The sequence below is a fragment of the Gnatocerus cornutus genome, chromosome 2, assembly GCF_029298725.1.
Source record: "Gnatocerus cornutus isolate USDA-ARS CGAHR chromosome 2, icGnaCorn1.1, whole genome shotgun sequence".
NCBI lineage: Eukaryota > Metazoa > Arthropoda > Insecta > Coleoptera > Tenebrionidae > Gnatocerus > Gnatocerus cornutus.
In genome coordinates, this window is record NC_142234.1 from 5656318 (window position 1) to 5676347 (window position 20030).

General features: G+C 33.1%; 1 protein-coding gene across 4 annotated transcripts; it reads left to right on the forward strand.

Moving 5' to 3' along the window:
* The first annotated feature begins 220 nt into the window (after nt 1-220).
* AGO1 (protein argonaute-1) lies at nt 221-18206 on the forward strand. Of its 4 annotated transcripts, none has more exons than XM_088050352.1 (12): nt 221-312; nt 4742-4905; nt 11842-11919; nt 12887-13567; nt 13620-13842; nt 13893-14123; nt 14175-14367; nt 14997-15130; nt 15181-15365; nt 15414-16099; nt 16218-16417; nt 16524-18206. In XM_088050352.1, the coding sequence occupies exons 2-12, from the start codon at nt 4749-4751 to the stop codon at nt 16630-16632; spliced, it is 2877 nt and encodes a 958-aa protein (XP_087906478.1). In that variant the 5' UTR covers nt 221-312; nt 4742-4748; the 3' UTR covers nt 16633-18206. The 4 variants fall into 4 exon arrangements, with proteins under 4 accessions (XP_087906478.1, XP_087906480.1, XP_087906479.1 ...); XM_088050354.1 differs by having other exon boundaries at nt 14175-14355; XM_088050353.1 differs by lacking the exon at nt 221-312 and adding an exon at nt 942-1037.
* The last annotated feature ends 1824 nt before the right edge of the window (nt 18207-20030 follow it).

Consider the following 20030-nt stretch of genomic DNA (forward strand, 5'->3'; position numbering starts at 1 on the left):
GTCGCGACCTTGCCACCTCCGTCCCTTGGCCCATAGTCCTAAATCCCATCCGCCCCCTCCGAATTTCTTGTTTTCAGGTTACGCAACCGAAAACCCCTTTGGACCGGGCGCAGGCGCGGCGCTGCACTCAGCTAAAATCCAGACATCTAGGTATCCAAAACAAGTGCTCTCGCGACAAAAGAAACGCTTTTCCAAGTGGAAATAAACAATCGCATGCTATGATTAGCGCGGAAAACGCGTTCTTGTGCAATATCGTTTCGTTTAAAGCATGTTCGTGCCAATGTCAGCTAAGGATTAGGACAATCAAAGCAGGTACGTAGAATGTTTTGTAGTGTGTCGGTGCGGTGTTGTCTTGTCCTACACCCGGCTTGGCCTTGAAATCGTATTTTGTACATTTTGTTGGCCTAGGCCAGGGCCTACTTTCAATTTCGTTGCGGCGATTCGTTTTTGTATTTTTAGGCAAAGTAGGCGGCAGAGCGGCACTTGTTTTACCCTTCTTCAATAGCTTATCGTGCGTAATCGCAGTTGCGGTGCATTGCTCTTCCGATAACGTTTTGTTTTACGTCGCAACATGGGTGTCTTGATTCGAAGAGAAAGTCGCGTTTTACCCACCAAACACGCTTAATATACAGGTGGACTGAAAAACTTCGCTCTCGTTTCAGTTAAATTCGATTGTCTTTGTCTCAGCCTACCGTTTTTAACGTTGGAGTAGTAAAAGAGACAAGGGAATGATACCTTACCGCCCCCTCCGCATTGAACAAGGGGATGAATTAAATTGTTTTGGTGAGTCGTGGCGGCCGTGAAATACAGTCGGATTTTTTTCATTCGTGAAATGTTATGTAATTTTATTTACGAAAATTTGATGTGCAATAAACAGTCATTTTCTTTATCTCGTGCTTATCGTGAGTGATGACGTCATTTGTTTTGTTCAGTTATTTAGTAAAAAATCACGAAAATCTATAAAAGTGATTGACAAGACTGAAAAAATGTGACAAAGGAGTGAGGGCAAATTCTACAAGTGCTTTCTGCAGAAACAGGTATTGTTAAAACCCCAAATAATTCTGCTATAGGGGGAACCAAATAGTGAAAGTGTACGAGAACTTGGTGGTATCATCTGTCTATTAAATCAACATTTAAACAGTATATCGCTGTGAAAATATTATAAGAACCAAAGTAAATATAAATTTGATCCAGTCAAGTTATCTTTTAATAACAGGATCTTTTATCAGGCGTTCAAATGATTTTGAACTCGGAATGGAGGACGTGCGTCTGAAAATGAGTGTTTTAGATTTGACAGCAAAAATATTTAATATTCAACAAAATAATGAATGATATAAATATCAAATTGTTATTAAGTTATGGTCTTATCATTGCTGATTCTTAATTGACAAAAGAACCTTCACAATAATCAGTAAAAATTTTGTTTCTATAGATAGCGTGGGTATTAAACCACATGTTTTCACTCAGAATTTTCTTGACCTCCATACAAATAACGTGCTAAATATTTTGGAGAAAGAAACGAAACATTAGATACATTTTTCCGAGAATTGTTATTAACGGACGCTTTTACAACCGGAATTTAATATGTATTTAGAACTGGAGAGCTTTGAAAAAATCCATTCTTTCGTTCCAGCGCTCACTTTAGTCACAATTTTTTAGTTCGGTGAATTTTTTATAATGAAGATATCCGCGCCAAATGGCCAGCATACATACAGGATTTTTATAAAAGATATAACAGAAAACTTGAAATCCATAGCCATGATTTGCTATTTCCCTCAAATAATAGACAATTTTACAGTGTTTTATTAATTAGAGTTTATGAACGAATTTTAAGTGCCAACTACGATGTTATATTTTTTTATAGAAGCACTTCTAAATTTCAAATGTTTTTTTAACAAGTGGTATGTACATTGGAATTTATTGCAAATGGAGCAAAATAAACCACATTCCAACATCAATGACTAGTAAATCATAGAAAAAACGAAAGACATCCAAAGCATTTATAGCTTAAAATTCAATAAACTTTACTTCAAGGTTAGCTCTATAAAAATTAATGCTCTGCTGATACTGATAACATACAGGTGCCTCAGAACTCGCTAAGGACCTATTATTTAGTCTTCTAATTAAAAAAAATATTGTATTTTTATTCGATTCAAAAATAAAGTGAATTCGAGCACATCTACTGTAATTACAGTTGTTACTCGATATTTTATTATTAGTCTAATTATCATTATAACATTCTCATGTAATTCTTTTTATGTACATGATGTTTGGGGTTTTGGTTTTTACCGTGTTTCAAAATGATTTTCTTCTAGTTACCTTTGGAATGTAATTTCTTTTGTGCCGCTTGCACTAGACTATGTTTGAACTAGTTTTGTCACTTAGGACTTCTGTCAATAGCGTCACTTATCAATCGTCAAAATCGCCAAAAGAAAAAAAATCAACAAACAGAAAAATTAAGCAGAGGTTGGGTCAGTTTTATCCTTTAAGCGATCCAGTTGTCCTAGATCAGTATCTACTTAATAATTTTTGAAAAGTATTGTAAGTTTATTCAACCAACGTTTCAATCATTATCTTCGTAAAGCGGCATTTATTAATTTGTACGAAAAATCATAGACGACTAGATGAAGACTGAACAAAAGAACTGACCCTCAAAATTGAAAGTGTTCTACCTTCAAATTACCTCAAATAACCTGTACATTTTTTATGGTCATAATTTTTATAAAGCGCCAAAGACACGTCTAGATAGATACAGTTTATATTCTACCAGATGCTAAGAAGTTATCAGGCTATCACATAAAATCGATTGATTCAAGAAACAGCTGTACAAATACAGGATGGCTCGCTTTTGAGTTCAATTCCTCTGTTATTTATTAAAATTAAAATGTAAACAACAAAATACAGGGTCTCAGAACTCGTGACCCAGAGAAATATGGAAAGACATATGCAGACAACAATATGAAACAAATATTTCAAAACGAAAATTTAAAAAACAAAATATTATGATATTGTGTAGCACTTTTACATGCTTGTTGAATACTAATATTGTAATTCGACGATTTTTGTTATTGAATCTGTATTGCGTTCGGCGCCTTCTCGTGTTCTCTGCATCACGAGTTCTAAGACGCTCTGCTGTAAAACTTAATTGACGTTAGTAAAATCACTAAAGAAAAGTTTTTTTTTTCTAATGTTGACTGTACCATATTCAGGGTGATAAAAAAAGGCGCCCATGAGTAGAAGTACCGTGTCCTTTTCTGTTAAACTATCTCAGAAATCAAAGCAAAATTAATCTAAACCTATTCTTTTTTACAATATGATTTTTTTTCAAAGGGAAAAATTGGGAATGCCGCTCAAAACTTTCTAATAATTGAATTTTACATATGACAGTCTCCGTAACTAAGTAGCTAATACAAGGTGTTTATAAATGTTTCTATTATTAAGAAATTTCAAAGAAATTTGCCGCTCATTTTGAATGTGGGTTTAGATTTTTCAACTGACATTTGTAGTTAACATCAATCATATAGCAAAGTAAGTTTTGAAAAAAAACCTTTTAGTTGTGTTTTAAAACCTCAAAATTGTAAACTTAAACACAAAACCGTAGCTTAAAAGTCGTTAACGCAAATAACATTATCAATAATTTTCTAGATATGTAGTTATATTTACTATGAAAAAAAAGCGGCAAAATAGTGCATGACAGGAATTCCTTTATGATAGCAACATTTATAAACACCTTGTATTAAAAGCTTTAGAATGTTACAAACATCGAAAAATTTTCTACAAAGCCAAGAAATGGTACTTTTAAAAGTTTAAGGAACTTGGTTTAAACCACTTTTTTCCGTTTTTTTAAACAGAATATCTTATTGTTATATAGTTAAAAAAACACAAATTTAGTTTTGGTTTTCAATTTTGGGTTTGAAAAGAATTGGCTGCAACACGATTGGTAACATGGACGTTTTGTTTTCATCACCCTGTATATGTATATCAGGGATGTTTATTGATTCGTATATCCGAAGATTTTTTTTATAAATTTGTTCTGCTTTTTATTTATTATTAACGCTTTGTAATATGACACAAATAATTTTACATTAACATTTGTTCAAAAATAACAACGATCGTGTGTATAAAATTCATTAAATTTAATTCCTTCTATTAAAGTTTAAACAATGGCGATTTTAAAAGATTAATTTAATTACTTCTGTATCCTATTATAAGGCATGTTTTCTGCTTAAAAGTACCGAAGAGAAGCACAATTGCCTTTTTTAGCATTTTTTACAAAAAGTTGTAAAACTTTGAGATCGCTAGTAGTGAATCAATGAAGTACTGAATAACGTAATGACTACGATGAATATCTATGACCTCACAAGTTTGATTGCCGACTGTAAAATGAAATTTATGTATCATTAATTACGTACTAAGTTACGACATGCCTTTCTAGATTCAGCGATCTATCAACTTTTTTTTAATAATGGCGAATTAAACTTAGTATGCACACTTTTGTTAAACAGTCTTTGATGTCGAATTATATTGCATTTAAAATTAGAATGCATTTCAATACCAACTTCAATATCACAAGAGCAATATTTATTTTGGTGAAAACAGGCACAGACGAGAAAGTGGCAATAAAGCTGTTTTAACACGCGAGAAACCGGGTGGAACAAGAGGACACAGGTGTGGCATTACCAAGAAATAATAAACATGTCTTGAAGTGTGTATTGTAAGCAACCATTTTTTTTATTTGCAGAGTAAACATGTCTGCTGGTACAGAGTTGAAGAATATGCAGCCAGGTATACCCCAGCTGCTACCTGATCTCACTACACTAAGTTTTATTGGACCCAGATCTCAAGTTAATAATCATCTATCGCATCACGGGACTATGCAGCAACAACCGCAGCAACAGGCTAATGGTAATGTCTACTTAGAATCTTGTAATCACTCTAATTAATAGAATTAACACAGTCGAGAGAGTAATTTGAAGGGAAACGCTGGAGTTTTTAGATTAGATGAGAACATTAGTAAGATGAGTTACTTTAGGACGTTGGAAAATGTAGAATGATTATATCTTTGACTAAGAAAAATTGGAAAAGTTGGGTACGGGTTCCGTGTTTTACATGTTTTCGCGAAGTTCTTTTTAAATTGTACATACTATGATTAAATTTATTTTTATTTTTAAATTGAAAATTGCATAAACAGGTTTAGTTAACTGTAAATAAACATTATGACCTCTAATTTTTTTAGTTGTCATTTTTGTTACATTGTTTTCTTTAAGATAATACATTGAATGTTCTATTGTCTAGGGAGGTTTTTGTCTCAGAAGTGACGAAAGGGTTCTTGAAAGTTACCTTAACTAAACAGACTTTGAACTTTTGGAGTGAATTAGCAGTTTTGTTGAATACGAAGAAACAAACTTGTCTCTCAATGTTATGGTATAAGCTATAGGCAACCAAGTATACACTATTATTGATTATCTTACCCCACTTACATATCGTGTTTTTTCTTATTTATTACTATATAATATGAATTCGCTAATTTTAGAATATAACTTTACTTAAAAACTAATAACGTAGAACGTATTCACCTACACAGCGGGATTCACAGAATTTTGTGATCCTGACGAACTTCAAATGCAACCAATAATACATTTTTTATTTGTAACTTGAACATTATGAAATTAAAATTTTTGTTTTATTTGATTTTGGCTAAAAATTTGAAACAGATAGACCATAATACAATACAAATGCTCTAACTAACAAACTAATTGGAATCATGATTGTGATTGCCCAAATTCCAGGATAAATAAATGTAATAATAACATCAAAATTACTCAGAGAATTGTAATTTGGGTTGCATTTTACTATCGATCACATCAGGATCGTAAAGTTCAGCGAATCAGAATGTATACAGGGTGTTAGGAAATCGTCCCCGACACAATCAATGGAGTCGAAATGTTTTGTGGCATTATTTTCTTGACTTTTTAGTTTTTTAAATTTTGGTATGTGTTGGCATCTTGGAAATTAACGGACAGAGGTTAAAAATCCTAAACTCTCCTGGTCATTCTTTGTTGAAAAGAAAAAGGCGTTACATTCAATTTTTTCCTAAATTTCTCCATAAAGCACTTGAGTTCTAGTTTAGAATTAGTTCATTACATTCATCACTCTTCTGAATAACGAACAGCTACTGATTGCGTAGTTTGATTAATTTCATTTAAATTTAAATTTTCATTTTAAATTCTTACCTACATTTTGTTATTTGAATATTCCAATTTTGGCAACAAAATTTTGACTTAACGTCTTGAAAGCAAGAGGCTAACCAAATGTAATTAAATCTCTTGTGTGAATCTGATAACAATGTCTGTAAATTCCTACTGAACGATAATATAAACAATAGAAAATATTCAAGATACGTCATTAGTATGTAGTGCAAAAATATTTTATAGTGGGGAGCATTTATAATACAGACATCACTTAGAACGCCCATTCTGCTTTTCTTTTGGTTATGTTTTGGTGTAGTGTTTTAAGAGAACTGTTTTGCAAAAAAGGTGGGTTCAGTCCTTTAGTGGTTACTAAAAATGGAAAAACTAATTTTTTTAAATTTTCCATGTTTGTATAGAATGGTAAGTCTAGGATAAAACCAGTGATTTTTCGAATTCTGTAAAACCTTAAAATGAAATTTGTGTTTTTCTAGAACTGAATTAGTAATTTTATTAAAGTAAAGAATACAATTATCTGAAGTTAAATGGACTTCACATAAATACATTAAATACCTACATCTTGATCTACATAAATAATTTTGAATTGCTCGTATAAAAAAAACTTCGAATTCTACAGAATTTGAAAAATAAGTAGATTTTTTTCGAACAGGAACTAGAGTCAAAATGGCAGACGATTACATATGTACAGGTGTCTCAGAATTCGTGATTCAGAATACAAGAAACTGTAACAGCAGTGTTAGGAAGGTGACAGTCATTAAAATATCGAAGATTTTTTTTTGCAGTTCTTTGTTAATGTTAGCAGTGGAAGGACGGACAATGACGTCTCAGTTTGAGTATTTGTAAAATATTAGAAAACAAGTAATTTCTTAGTCAGGTGTCTGTCAAGTTGTGCTGTACAGTCTCTCAATGGGCCTAAGAACAGTAAATCATTTCTTGTTTATATCTTTGCCTAGATCGGAACAAAGAACAATTTGAATATTTTTTTAATTCAGTATATGATTTGTCAAATGTGACAGATATTTTTATTTTTGTCATAACCAAACTACTATATTTTCAGTCAGATCTTTAATAATTTTTCGGGCCTTGATTGGTCAACGTTACAACTTTTTAACTTTTACAAGAAAAACTAAAATGAAAAAAAAATACTTAGACCTCTTTGCGTAAGGATTTGATTCTCCAGGTCAGAGTTGGTGCTTGACTTACATTACACTCTGTATATTTTGCTTAAAAATATTTGATTTGAAATACTTGTTTTGTATTGCTGTTTGCATATGTCTGTTTTGCCTGGGTTACGGGTTTTGGTAGACCCTGTATATTCATGTAAAAAGCCTTAGGCTTCCATTAAAATCTAACGGGAAATCTGTCGTAAAAAAACTTGATATCACGTCAATTACACTGTTTTTGGTAAAAATATTTAAACAAGTTCAATTTGTAAATGTATTAAGTAAAAGTAACATAACAATAATTATTGTAATACATAATTTGTATACGCTGTGATCATTTATAAAGAGTAACCAGGCCATAAGTTGGCAACACTGAAAAAAATTACATGCAAATAACCTTAGATCAGTCATCGATGTTTTAGTCAGTATTCTCAGAATTCCATTGAAAATTCCTGGTGACGCTATACAAAGCGTTTTATGTGTTGTTATAAATAAATGCACAGAAACGCGCAGGCAACCAGTAATACACGTTATCATTATTATTCACATCTTAAATCTTTTTAACTTTATTTTTTCATTTAACACAATTCATTTGTTTATACCTTAAAGATTTATCGAAGATAAAAACAATAATTTTTTTTTCACAAAATAGGTGTAATTGTTGTGAAATTACCATTTTAGACTCCTGAAGGTAAAAATATCCAAATAAACATTTCTGTTTTCCAAAATTTTTCATTTTCAATTTCTTTTGCTGGACAGCTCATTTCGGGTAACCATGACTAATCGTATGATTCATGGATCCAGGAAATGCATTCAATTTCCGCAACCGCTCACAGATCAATTAATAATTTAGTTTTTACAACTTGCATTCACTTCCACCTCTGGGCGATAAAATTTTGGGTTGGTGTTAAAAATAACAAAAAATTTGCGCCCATACGTTCGTTTAAAATTCGCGCTGTTTTCGTATCTCCCTAGCAACGTCGAATCGACGAATCGTGTGCGTTTGCGCCTTTCGTGATCTTCGGAGCTTTCAGAGGTGACGTCACGTTCAACAATTGCAAATGTCCGCCTATCTTTGTAACTAGATAGACAGTTTTTCGAATAGTGGTGTGCTAGTGGTGTGCTTGTGTGTTTATATTATTTATAAAATATGTATCCTGGAAGTGGAGGCCGTAAGTTGAATCTGACGCAAATTTCGGTATCGATCGGCCATCCTGAACGTCGACGTTGTTTTGTTTAGATAGAAAACGAGGTGCTTTTATTGTTTTGTGCAATTTGTCAGGGATGAAAAGGACATTTATGCGTAGAATATATACAGTATGTCCATGAAAATATTGGTGGAGCGCGGACGAGTAATTTTAATAACGTTTAAATAACTTAACCTAAGAATGCGTCAACCCAAAGAATAAGGTCATCTCGTTTTTGAACAAATGGAACGCTTGGGGGCCCTTATTTTTATGCGTAATTGCGTATTTGACTGGAAATTGATAGAAATGACGCGTGTAAGCTTTGTTTGAACTCATTTTGAGCTTTTTTCGATTCATTTCCTTCATTACCTGTAGACAAGCACTTGTCAAAGTTTGTTCCTTTGTTTATTATTTGATTATTGCTTCCTGATAGTTTAAGATCATATTTTCTCAATTTGCTGCGTTCCATCTATTTTCTAATATTCGCAGAATTGGATATTTCGTAATAATCGATGCATCGACTGTCTACGTCAAGTGCATTTTCGTTCGTTGACCCGAAAGTCTGGGTCTCGACTCGACTGGCCTTATTGATTTAGTCCGGTCCTGTACTAGTTAAAATCAACGCCAGGGTGGTTTCAAATCTATTGTTAGCCCAAAAGTAATTGTCTTATCGTTATCTAGATTATACAACCGATGACATCTAAGAACATTTTAAAGTATAATTTTTTGTCCCTCGGGGTCATGTTTGTTGACAGTTACATAAAATGATTGAGTTTCTAAATTCTTTGTTTAAAAGAGTAGATAATTTATACAGGGTGTGTCAAATATTTGGGATTCTCTAATCGTTATTTCCTTCGTCTTTCCTGTTTATATATTTTGTGAATAATGCTAAATTTTCCAATATTTACTATTATAATTCAGTTTAATTGTCGTTAACGCGTAGTTAGATCTTAAAACAAAAGCTAATTACTGGAAACTACAGAGCAGGGACAAATTTTCATTAGGGGCTGCTTTACAACTTAATTACGTTATTAACGATGTACGTACAGAAAACATGGCTTTGAAAATTATATCAGTGGCGTAGAGACATTTATGACTGCAATTTATTGTTTTATCATCTGGTTTCTCAAAATTTTCTTATCAGCTGATTAATATCTTTCAGTACCACTGCAACAATTTATTGATACATACTTTATACTGATATTTTTATACCAGAATGAATACCTTAGATAATCGCATACATAAAATATAAAATTGTCACATTGATTCGTAAAATGTAGCTTAGAATAACATGTGGCGCAAAAATCGGAGAATAGTTTAAATTACATAATTGAATTTTTATATTGTATTATTGTAATTTCTAGAATTAAGTTTTTAAAAAGGGCAAATTATTGTTCTTTAATCATAAATTGCACCATATGGCAACAGTTTCATCGAATAGAACAATATTTGTAAAGACGTAGTAACCCTGAAATAGGGGAATTTTTATTATCATCACACATATTAAACAATGTTAATTGTTTAAATGGAATCCATTTTAATACTTACAGTTTTTGTTGCATTTTTTACTTAATATGTATGTAATGTAATTGTTACTCAATATTAATTCATTGTAAAAATGAATCATACATGTAATTGAAGTACACCTAAAAGCTGTACATTTTGACATTGACTGGTACTGTAATTTATTGATACCGACAGTTTTAATTTGATTTATTGTACTGCAGCTGGTATGAAATTTAATGTAACATTACAAAATGGAATTTTCAAATTGCAGTTCTCTGGTTATCCTTCATGACTAACTGCAGCTTCATTTTTAAATAATTATTGTTCACATTAACATTTAATTACAACTTAATGTAGAGATTAACTGTATTATAATGTGCGACAGATGACAATGTAATGCTAATTTATATGTTACTTGTTTTTTCGGCAAAAATTCGAAACATGGAGCTTTGGTAGAAAAACGTTAAAACAATTTGACTAATATGATTTATTATTGCTAACGTTACTATTCAGGCCTTAAAACTGACATTTTTACATAATATTACTAGAAGCAATAATAACTTTGTTGAAATTATTGCATTTTCATGGTAGAAGGCAGGTGTATGTGCATGTACATTTCCTTGTATTCAGATTATAAAAGATACATAACAGATTTATTGGTATTACATATTGATTACGAAACATTTGATGATTAGCGTCTTATCAGTTTTATTGAAAATTATCAATGTCATTGTCTTCCCTGTATTAGTTATCATTGAAACTTAAAGTTCTATTTTTATCATAACGATTCGAATACACTTATAAATCATTTTATTGTTTTAATTGCTGATAAAATGCAATATCATGGAATTCAGTCTCTATAAAGATCTACTGATATTCTGATTCACAACAAAAAAAAATGTTTCTACTGCATCCCACTGCTCAGCAATCTTTGATTTCCCGGTCAGTAACAAGTTGAAATTGCATAAACTACAGCTTGTAGTTTGTAAAGTTCATTTATTTCTAAATTGTGGCTTGTCATCAATCAGTGAGGATTGTTGGTTTGAGTGCTAACAAATATTTTTCAAAGATCATATCTAATCAAACCATAACTACATGGTTACATACGTACACCCAATTAACTAAATTGTTCAAAAGATAATAATCACTCAACACTAAGATGCAACAAAACAGAAGTTAAATTATTACAAAAATACTAAAAAACTTAGCACTTGGTTATCTTGATTTATATTTATTTATCTGGTCATGGGGATAATCATAAGTGGGTTGCGTACACACAGTAAATGTTTATATTGGTTTACAGAATAAGTTTTTTGATAAGTAAAATTGCTTTTGAAAGCACGTGGGCGTGTTAAAATACAAACACCCAATTTCACCATCGTTCACTGGTATTGTAAAAGAGCGATGATTATGACTGTAGGATGAAAAAGAAGAATTTTGTTTTATGCCGTTATAAAGGCAGATTACTAAAGAGTTTTTGTGGAAATCGATTTTTATTGACATATTAATGGTTGGATGTTTGGATTAGTCACCAGTAAATGATGGAAGGAACTTTTGAAGAATTAATTAGCTCATTTACATTTCTATTGTCTCCAACTTGAAACAAGTGCTCTTTTTACTTTGTTAATAATGAATTCTTAGCCTTCCATTTCAGTTTGTTCTATTTGGAGTGAACATCACTTTCTTTCCGTTACTTTTTTATTTATTTACACATTTGTTTAAGTAGTTTTACAATAATTAGTATTGTTTCTTTTCGTAAGCAAAGCTTTTTTTCAGAGTCGTGGCAGACCAGCCCGCCTCGGCAAGGTGGTGGTAGTCCTCCACCACAAACCACATTTTCTGATCCACTATCAGGTAAAATTACATTTTATTTTTATTCATCCGTTATAATTGGCATACGTTGGGATTTTTTTCTTAGTTTGTATCTTATGTGAATAATCCATCATGATATCCAGGTTTTTGGTGCGGGGATGGACCATATTCGATACTACTAAATAATTCCTACAAAAATGTTTTTATTACTTGATGAATTATTTCAAACTGTTATTCGCTGTGGTGGATTTTTCTTGACGTTTCAACACATATGTGGTTATCATTCCAGTTCATATTTTAGTGTATTATTGCAACGTCAGAAAAAATCCATAAAGTGTACCATTCACCCGATTAGACGAAATGTTTGACAATTGTGAAAGCTTACAGTCCACACAAAGTCGTCATATTTTATTTCTAGACAGTTATCTAGAAATTCGTTTCGTTGCAAGTATTTTGATGATAACGAATCCGTAATCTTAATTTTGATTATCTTGTCTACCTGAAGTAGAATCTCGTGGACTCGGTTTTTTAATATTGTAGGTAATTGTAAGGTCATAAAATAGTCACAAAACCGAGTAAAAAAAGTTACTTTCATGAACATCACAATTTCTCAAATTTCCTTTTTACTACACTTTGTCATTTGAGCCGAAATGCAAAAAAATTCTCAGATGTTGGCTTGGCTTTTGTATCAGTTTTTGCCACCGTTTTTAGTTCCAGGTCTTTTGTATAGGTAGAGGAATTTGTTATTCAGTATTCAGTGTATGTTTGTGGTCGTTGTTGTATTCGTCCATAACGTGTCATTGCGTTTTTCTTGTTAGAATGGATTTGTTACAATTAGCGGCTTTTTTCCCCGAATCTAATACTAACTGGGACTACAGTCCACCCAGTAAGATCAAGAAGAAGAAAAAAGGTGAATTTTTACAGTTTGACTAGGACCTAAAATTTCTCGTTTGTGGCAAAAAAAAATTAAATCTCGCGAATAAATTGTCATTAATATGTTTGTTCACAGCGTCCGCCCCCGGAAGCGCCACCTCTGCCGTGGCCGTCGTGGGTGCGGCGAGCACGGCTTTAGCTACCGTGCCACCCACGACAGATCCACCGGTCTTCCAATGTCCCCGCCGACCCAATCTGGGCCGTGAAGGTCGTCCAATCGGTCTTAAAGCAAACCATTTCCAAGTGACCATGCCTCGCGGTTTTGTTCACCATTACGATGTCAGTATTCAACCTGATAAATGCCCAAGAAAAGTAAACCGCGAGATCATCGAAACCATGGTCCATGCATATGGTAAAATCTTTGGTAACCTGAAGCCCGTGTTCGATGGAAGGAATAACCTGTATACAAGAGATCCGTTGCCTATTGGTAACTCTCGCGAAGAACTCGAAGTTACTTTGCCAGGCGAAGGGAAAGATAGGTTGTTTAGAGTGACAATCAAATGGGTAGCTCAGGTTTCTTTGTACGGTCTTGAAGAAGCGCTAGAAGGGAGGACGAGGCAAATACCTTATGAAGCTATTTTAGCATTAGATGTGGTTATGAGGCATCTGCCATCGATGAGCTACACACCGGTAGGAAGGAGTTTTTTTAGCAGTCCTGAAGGATATTATCATCCTTTGGGAGGTGGAAGAGAAGTTTGGTTCGGTTTTCACCAGTCGGTGAGACCAAGTCAGTGGAAAATGATGCTTAACATTGACGGTAACGTGTTTAAGAAACTTTGCTCTTTAATCGCCAAGACTTTGTTTAACAGTATCTGCTACTGCGTTCTACAAGGCCCAACCAGTGATCGAATTTATGTGTGAAGTGCTGGACATCCGAGATATCAACGAACAAAGAAAACCATTAACGGATAGCCAGCGCGTAAAATTTACAAAAGAAATAAAAGGGCTAAAAATCGAAATAACCCATTGCGGTACGATGAGGAGAAAGTACAGGGTCTGTAATGTGACACGAAGACCAGCGCAAATGCAATCGTGAGTTTACATTTCCTAAATTAAAATCAAAACTAATTTTTTTTTCTCAGTTTCCCCCTTCAATTGGACAATGGCCAGACAGTAGAATGTACCGTAGCGAAATATTTTCTCGACAAGTACAAAATGAAATTACGATATCCTCATCTACCGTGCCTCCAGGTTGGTCAGGAACACAAACACACCTATTTGCCGTTAGAAGTTTGTAACATTGTAGCTGGTCAACGATGCATCAAGAAATTAACGGATATGCAAACATCCACTATGATAAAAGCCACAGCACGGTAGTTATCAATATAATACGTTTTCTGGGGTTCTATTTCGGGTTGTTTTAGATCGGCACCAGACAGAGAACGTGAAATCAACAACTTGGTGAGAAGAGCGGACTTTAACAATGACCCCTACGTACAAGAGTTTGGCTTAACCATCAGCAATAACATGATGGAAGTGAGAGGAAGAGTTCTGCCACCGCCGAAACTTCAGTACGGTGGTCGAGTGGCTTCCCTCAGCGGACAGGTGGGCTGGCACGTTAGTTTCAAGTTGTATTACTTATTTTAGTATATAGTTACTGGCTCAGTGCTAGAGCCAGTATTTTAAATGATGCACTGAATATTATTTTATGTTGAGAAAATTCAGGAAATTGAAGTTATTTTTCTGTTTTTATGTTGTATTTATACTCATTCAACATGTGAAGTAGTTTTGACCTATTACTTCACCATCATTGACATAGATTTGTATAAAAGTCTACATTTGACTAATAACGGGAAATATTTCCATTTTATACACCTAAATGCTAGCCAAACAACTTTATATGCGGTGCATCATTCATTCATCCTAGAAACTAAATTTCCTGAAATTCTTATAGTCACGTCGTGTGGTAAATTATTGTTGTGTAGGCTATTTGCAATTTTCTTTTTTTTTATTGACGTATCGATGTGGTAGCATGGTTGTGTTGATCGTGTCGTTATAATTTGTGGTATCAATGGAAATATTTTGGTCTCATTTTTCATTTTTTCTCGTTCTTGCATGGAAATTTTAAAGTGACTGTTCTGAATAATTACATCCGAAAATGAAAACTGGAAATTTTGTACTACGCCTAGTAGTATAAACAATCAAACTTTTTGTATTAACATTTGTTAACGGACCTTTTATTTCAGAGTAAACAGCAAGCGATGCCGAATCAAGGTGTATGGGACATGAGGGGCAAACAATTTTTCACGGGGGTGGAAATCAGAGTGTGGGCAATCGCATGTTTTGCACCTCAGCGTACTGTTAGAGAAGACGCTTTAAGGTAGTTATAAAAAAGGAAAAATTAACGTTTTTTTCATACTTTTTTTTCAGGAATTTCACTCAGCAGCTACAAAAAATCTCAAACGATGCTGGCATGCCAATTATCGGACAACCCTGTTTTTGTAAATATGCGACAGGACCGGACCAGGTCGAACCTATGTTCCGGTACCTGAAATCGACTTTCCAATCTTTACAACTAGTTGTTGTTGTACTGCCTGGAAAGACACCTGTCTATGGTACGTTCTTCTTTAGTAGTTAATTGTTGTACTAATTTATTTCTTTAGCTGAAGTTAAAAGGGTAGGCGACACAGTATTAGGGATGGCCACCCAATGTGTTCAAGCAAAAAATGTAAACAAAACTTCACCGCAGACACTGTCAAATCTATGCCTCAAAATAAACGTTAAGTTAGGAGGCATCAACAGTATCCTTGTGCCATCGATCAGACCAAAGATATTTAACGAACCCGTCATATTCCTGGGGGCCGATGTCACCCACCCACCAGCCGGAGATAACAAGAAACCATCGATTGCCGCCGTTGTCGGTTCGATGGATGCGCATCCATCACGGTATGCAGCAACCGTGCGCGTCCAACAACACCGACAAGAAATTATACAAGAATTGAGTTCAATGGTGCGAGAATTATTGATAATGTTTTATAAATCAACAGGCGGTTATAAACCGCATCGGATTATTTTGTACAGAGATGGAGTGTCTGAAGGACAGTTTTTGCAACTATTGCAACATGAATTGACGGCAATACGTGAGGCATGCATTAAATTAGAAGGGGATTATAAGCCGGGTATCACGTTTATAGTAGTACAAAAAAGGCATCACACGAGATTGTTCTGTGCCGATAAAAAGGAACAAAGCGGAAAGAGTGGAAACATACCGGCAGGAACCACGGTGGATGTCGGCATCACTCATCCGACGGAGTTTGATTTTTATTTGTGTAGCCATCAAGGGATACAGGTAATTAATTGTCTATTATGTAACACACAGTTTGTTATCCTTTCCTCCGGAACTTTACAATTTCATGTATAATTATTTGTAATTTCTTTCTGGTAAATTTGTGTTTTATTGCTCCTAGGGTACATCGAGACCATCACACTATCATGTACTTTGGGATGATTCACACCTTGATTCCGATGAACTTCAATGCCTGACCTATCAGCTATGTCATACTTATGTTCGTTGCACTCGTTCAGTTTCCATTCCGGCGCCGGCTTATTACGCGCATTTGGTAGCTTTTCGAGCAAGATATCATTTGGTAGAGAAAGAGCATGACAGGTAAGTTTTCAACTCAGTTTCAATTCAAAGTTTACTGATCTAAGTCAGCTTACAAATTCGTAAATTAGAGCTAGAAGCAGGAGGTAACAATATTTTCCATTTTCAGCGGTGAAGGATCGCACCAATCGGGTTCTTCCGAAGATCGAACGCCGGGAGCAATGGCAAGAGCGATCACAGTGCATGCCGACACCAAGAAGGTGATGTATTTCGCTTAGTGTCCCTCGGGATGTAACGGGGTGGAGGAAGTGTGTTACGGAAGTTTTTCATTTCAACTGTCGGCTGTAAAATTCTATAAATGTTTACTTACCAAAGTTAAGTAAACAAGTATAAGGAACAATGCAAAGTAGAAAATTAAGTAAAAATAAGATTATTTATTAATTTTCACTAAAGTCATAATTTAGCAATGGAAGAGTGTTATCAGTAATTCCGTATTGCATCCCCTCCTTCCTGTGTGCACAAATCAAAAGACGCTTTTATTTAACAAAAATTACTATCCAATGTGTTTTGAGGATCACACAATCCATACTTGAAGGATCTCATTATTAAATTATGACTTGCTGATTCATTCGATTAATGTATATGTTAAGTAACGAATATGTTCATGTTGACAGGACAGCATATATTTTTATTAAAATTTATTCAAGTAATTTAATTACACAAAAATGTTGCAAACACGAGTAAAAATTAATTATCCTTTTAGACTAAGGATGGTGTAATTAATTTGATGCCAATTAAAATGACACGATTTTTCGAAAACTCAGATTTATTGTATACTTAATAACACAATAATTATTATAATTAACACTGTTATAGTTTTGTGATATTCACATAGGGTGTCATGCTTCTGTTCTTTTTTTATTGTTATTTTTTTTTCAAGTTGTATTGTAATTTGCTTCTTCATAATGTAAGTTTATGTAACAGAGCGGCTAGGTTTTAAAGTCATGATTCAACACTGCGCATATCAATTTTTATTTAATATCTAGAAAGCGAATTCTTATTGTTAAGTGTATTATTGAAATTATCGTGTAGCTGTTCCCTGTTTTTCGAATTCCTTTTTACTTTCCATCAAATCGTGGATATTTTAAAAGAACTTGTATTATTATAGTAGGGTTTTGTTTCGCAATTTATCTTGTCTTTTTGTAATTTAATCCAATAAATTATTTAGGAATCCTATCTTTTTCTATTTACTGTTTTTTATTTTCGAATTTCATTCGAAATAATGTACTTTCCTTGCAATTGGTCCATTCTTCTGTTATCGAATTAGCTCTTGATACTGTAAGCACAAAAACCATGTACCTTCTTCTAGGATCTAATAAAAAGAAGTAAAATGTAGCTTTACTGTTGTATAGTGGATTTGTTTAACGAACAATGTAACTGACTATGTTAAAGAAACGCCAATATTTGAAAATTGTAACAATTCACTCGAGTGCCCATTTTTAAATAAATCTGCTATGCTATTACTTGGTCAAAGAAATGGATGTTTTCTGTTATCATTTTGATCCATTTATTACCTACGTTAAGCTTTATCAAGTTATTGTAAGATACAGGTGGTCCAAAATTGCTTCAACGTTTTATTCTTTTCGAGACTTTCTAACAATGGTAGCCGACTATTACACTTTGTAGCTCACTTTATAGATTTTTTATGTAAGGGCAGCACTCAACGGGGGTTTTGGTAAAACTTTTTTGGACCATCGTGTGCATTATAAAGATTCAATGTTTGTTACTGTGTTACTCTTATTTTATGTAATGACTACGTCGATCATCTTAAAAAAATAAATTTTAAAGCAAGTTTTTTGGTATTTTATTAATCACAAAACCACACACCAACCGAAAATAATTGAATTGGTATCAACATTTTTAATATCACAAAACATCCGATACATCCAAGCCTTGAACTTTGTTAAGCAATTATTGTAATAAATGGAAATTCATTAGTTTATTAATTAAACAAGGCTTTAAAATGGACAATGTTTCAGAAATTATACAAAACTTTTGTATGTCCATTGTGAGTAGATAAGTGATTTTAAGAGGATTTAATTAATTATTAATTGCATTATGTAAAACCATTGCATGGACCGAATCTCTCTTTTCAAGCAAAGTAAAAAGTCAATTACAGCAACGATTTTAATGTCTGTAAATATTGCAATTTCATTAAACCTCCTCACAACGCCTTCATGTATCAATTTTGATACTAATCATTTGGTCAGAAAATCGAAACTTCAACCTTCAAAACCACAAATTCACCCCAACCTCGCCACGTTTAAATTTCGTTTCGCCTTCACATTCGGGGTAAACCCAACTCATCGAAAACCAGTTCGTCAATTTGTAACTGACATACATCCACAATGGAAACAGTCATTTCGTATACTATAACAACTCATCTCATACCCAACTCGTCAACTATGCTTATTTTGTCTGTTAGCTTTTTTGCGTAGGCAACACATTTAACTTTTCACAAACAACCACTTCTCTAAAGTGATAATAAAATATTTATAACATAACTAACATCCATTATTTACATTAATGGCTGGAATATCCAATTCCAGAGTAAATAAATGCAATAAAAAATTACTCAAAAAAATTGTATAATTATAATTTCGCGTTCGTCGGGATCGAAAAATTATACGAATCATTCTAGAATCCAAATACAGGTAAGACCATTGAACTCAATTGCTTATGTTCTTTTAATACTAAATAAATTCACAATCTACAAAATACCTCTACATTCTAGGCACAGCTTATCCCTTGTTAATATTTTTTAGGTGTCTAGTATTGGTAGTTATGATAACGTTCTATTAGTAGTTCAACAGTTTAGTTTCTTGCCTGGATTACAATGCCGATCAAGAGCTGTACCACTTTATTTTGGCCGTCACTGTAATACCAACTTACGGTATGAAACTTACTCGGCAAATCTGGTTTTGGTTTTTAATTTTAGGCTCAGGAAAGAATTAGCTGCAACACGTTAGGTAGCATGAGCGCCTTTTTTTCATCAGCCTGTATAATGAATCCCTATTATTCAACCATGAGGATTAATTGTCAAAAGACAAGTCTGAAGTCTTGTTATAATGAATTTCAAATTAATTAAAATAAAAATGTAGTTACAGTAAATAATTTCTGAGGAAAAGCATGGTAAAGCTGAATGTTAAAAACCAAATAATGTTGATAAAATACAACGTTATTATCTAAGGAAAGAATTTGTATTAAATTTCAGTTTGACACTTCTGTCAAAGTTACATGTCTTGAACCTGAATAACAGTGGCCACATATTATATTTATTTTAAATTTATTAAAATTAAAAAAAACATAAGATTCTTTAAAAAAAAAACATAAGATTCTTAAAAAACTAAAATAAAAAACATAAAATTCTTTAAAAAAATAAAATAAAAAAAATAAAATTCTTAAGAATATATAACATTCTTAAAAAAACATAAAACTCTTAAAAAAATAATTTTTTTAAAAATATATGTATAACATTCTTAGAAAAACAAAATTCTGACATGAAAAACATCTAAACGTGAACGTAATGACTGCAGGCTTGAAGAAACTCATCAATATTGCGATTGTCAAACTCTCGTATTATATTTAAAAGTCTTTGGTTTGCATTTCGGTATTC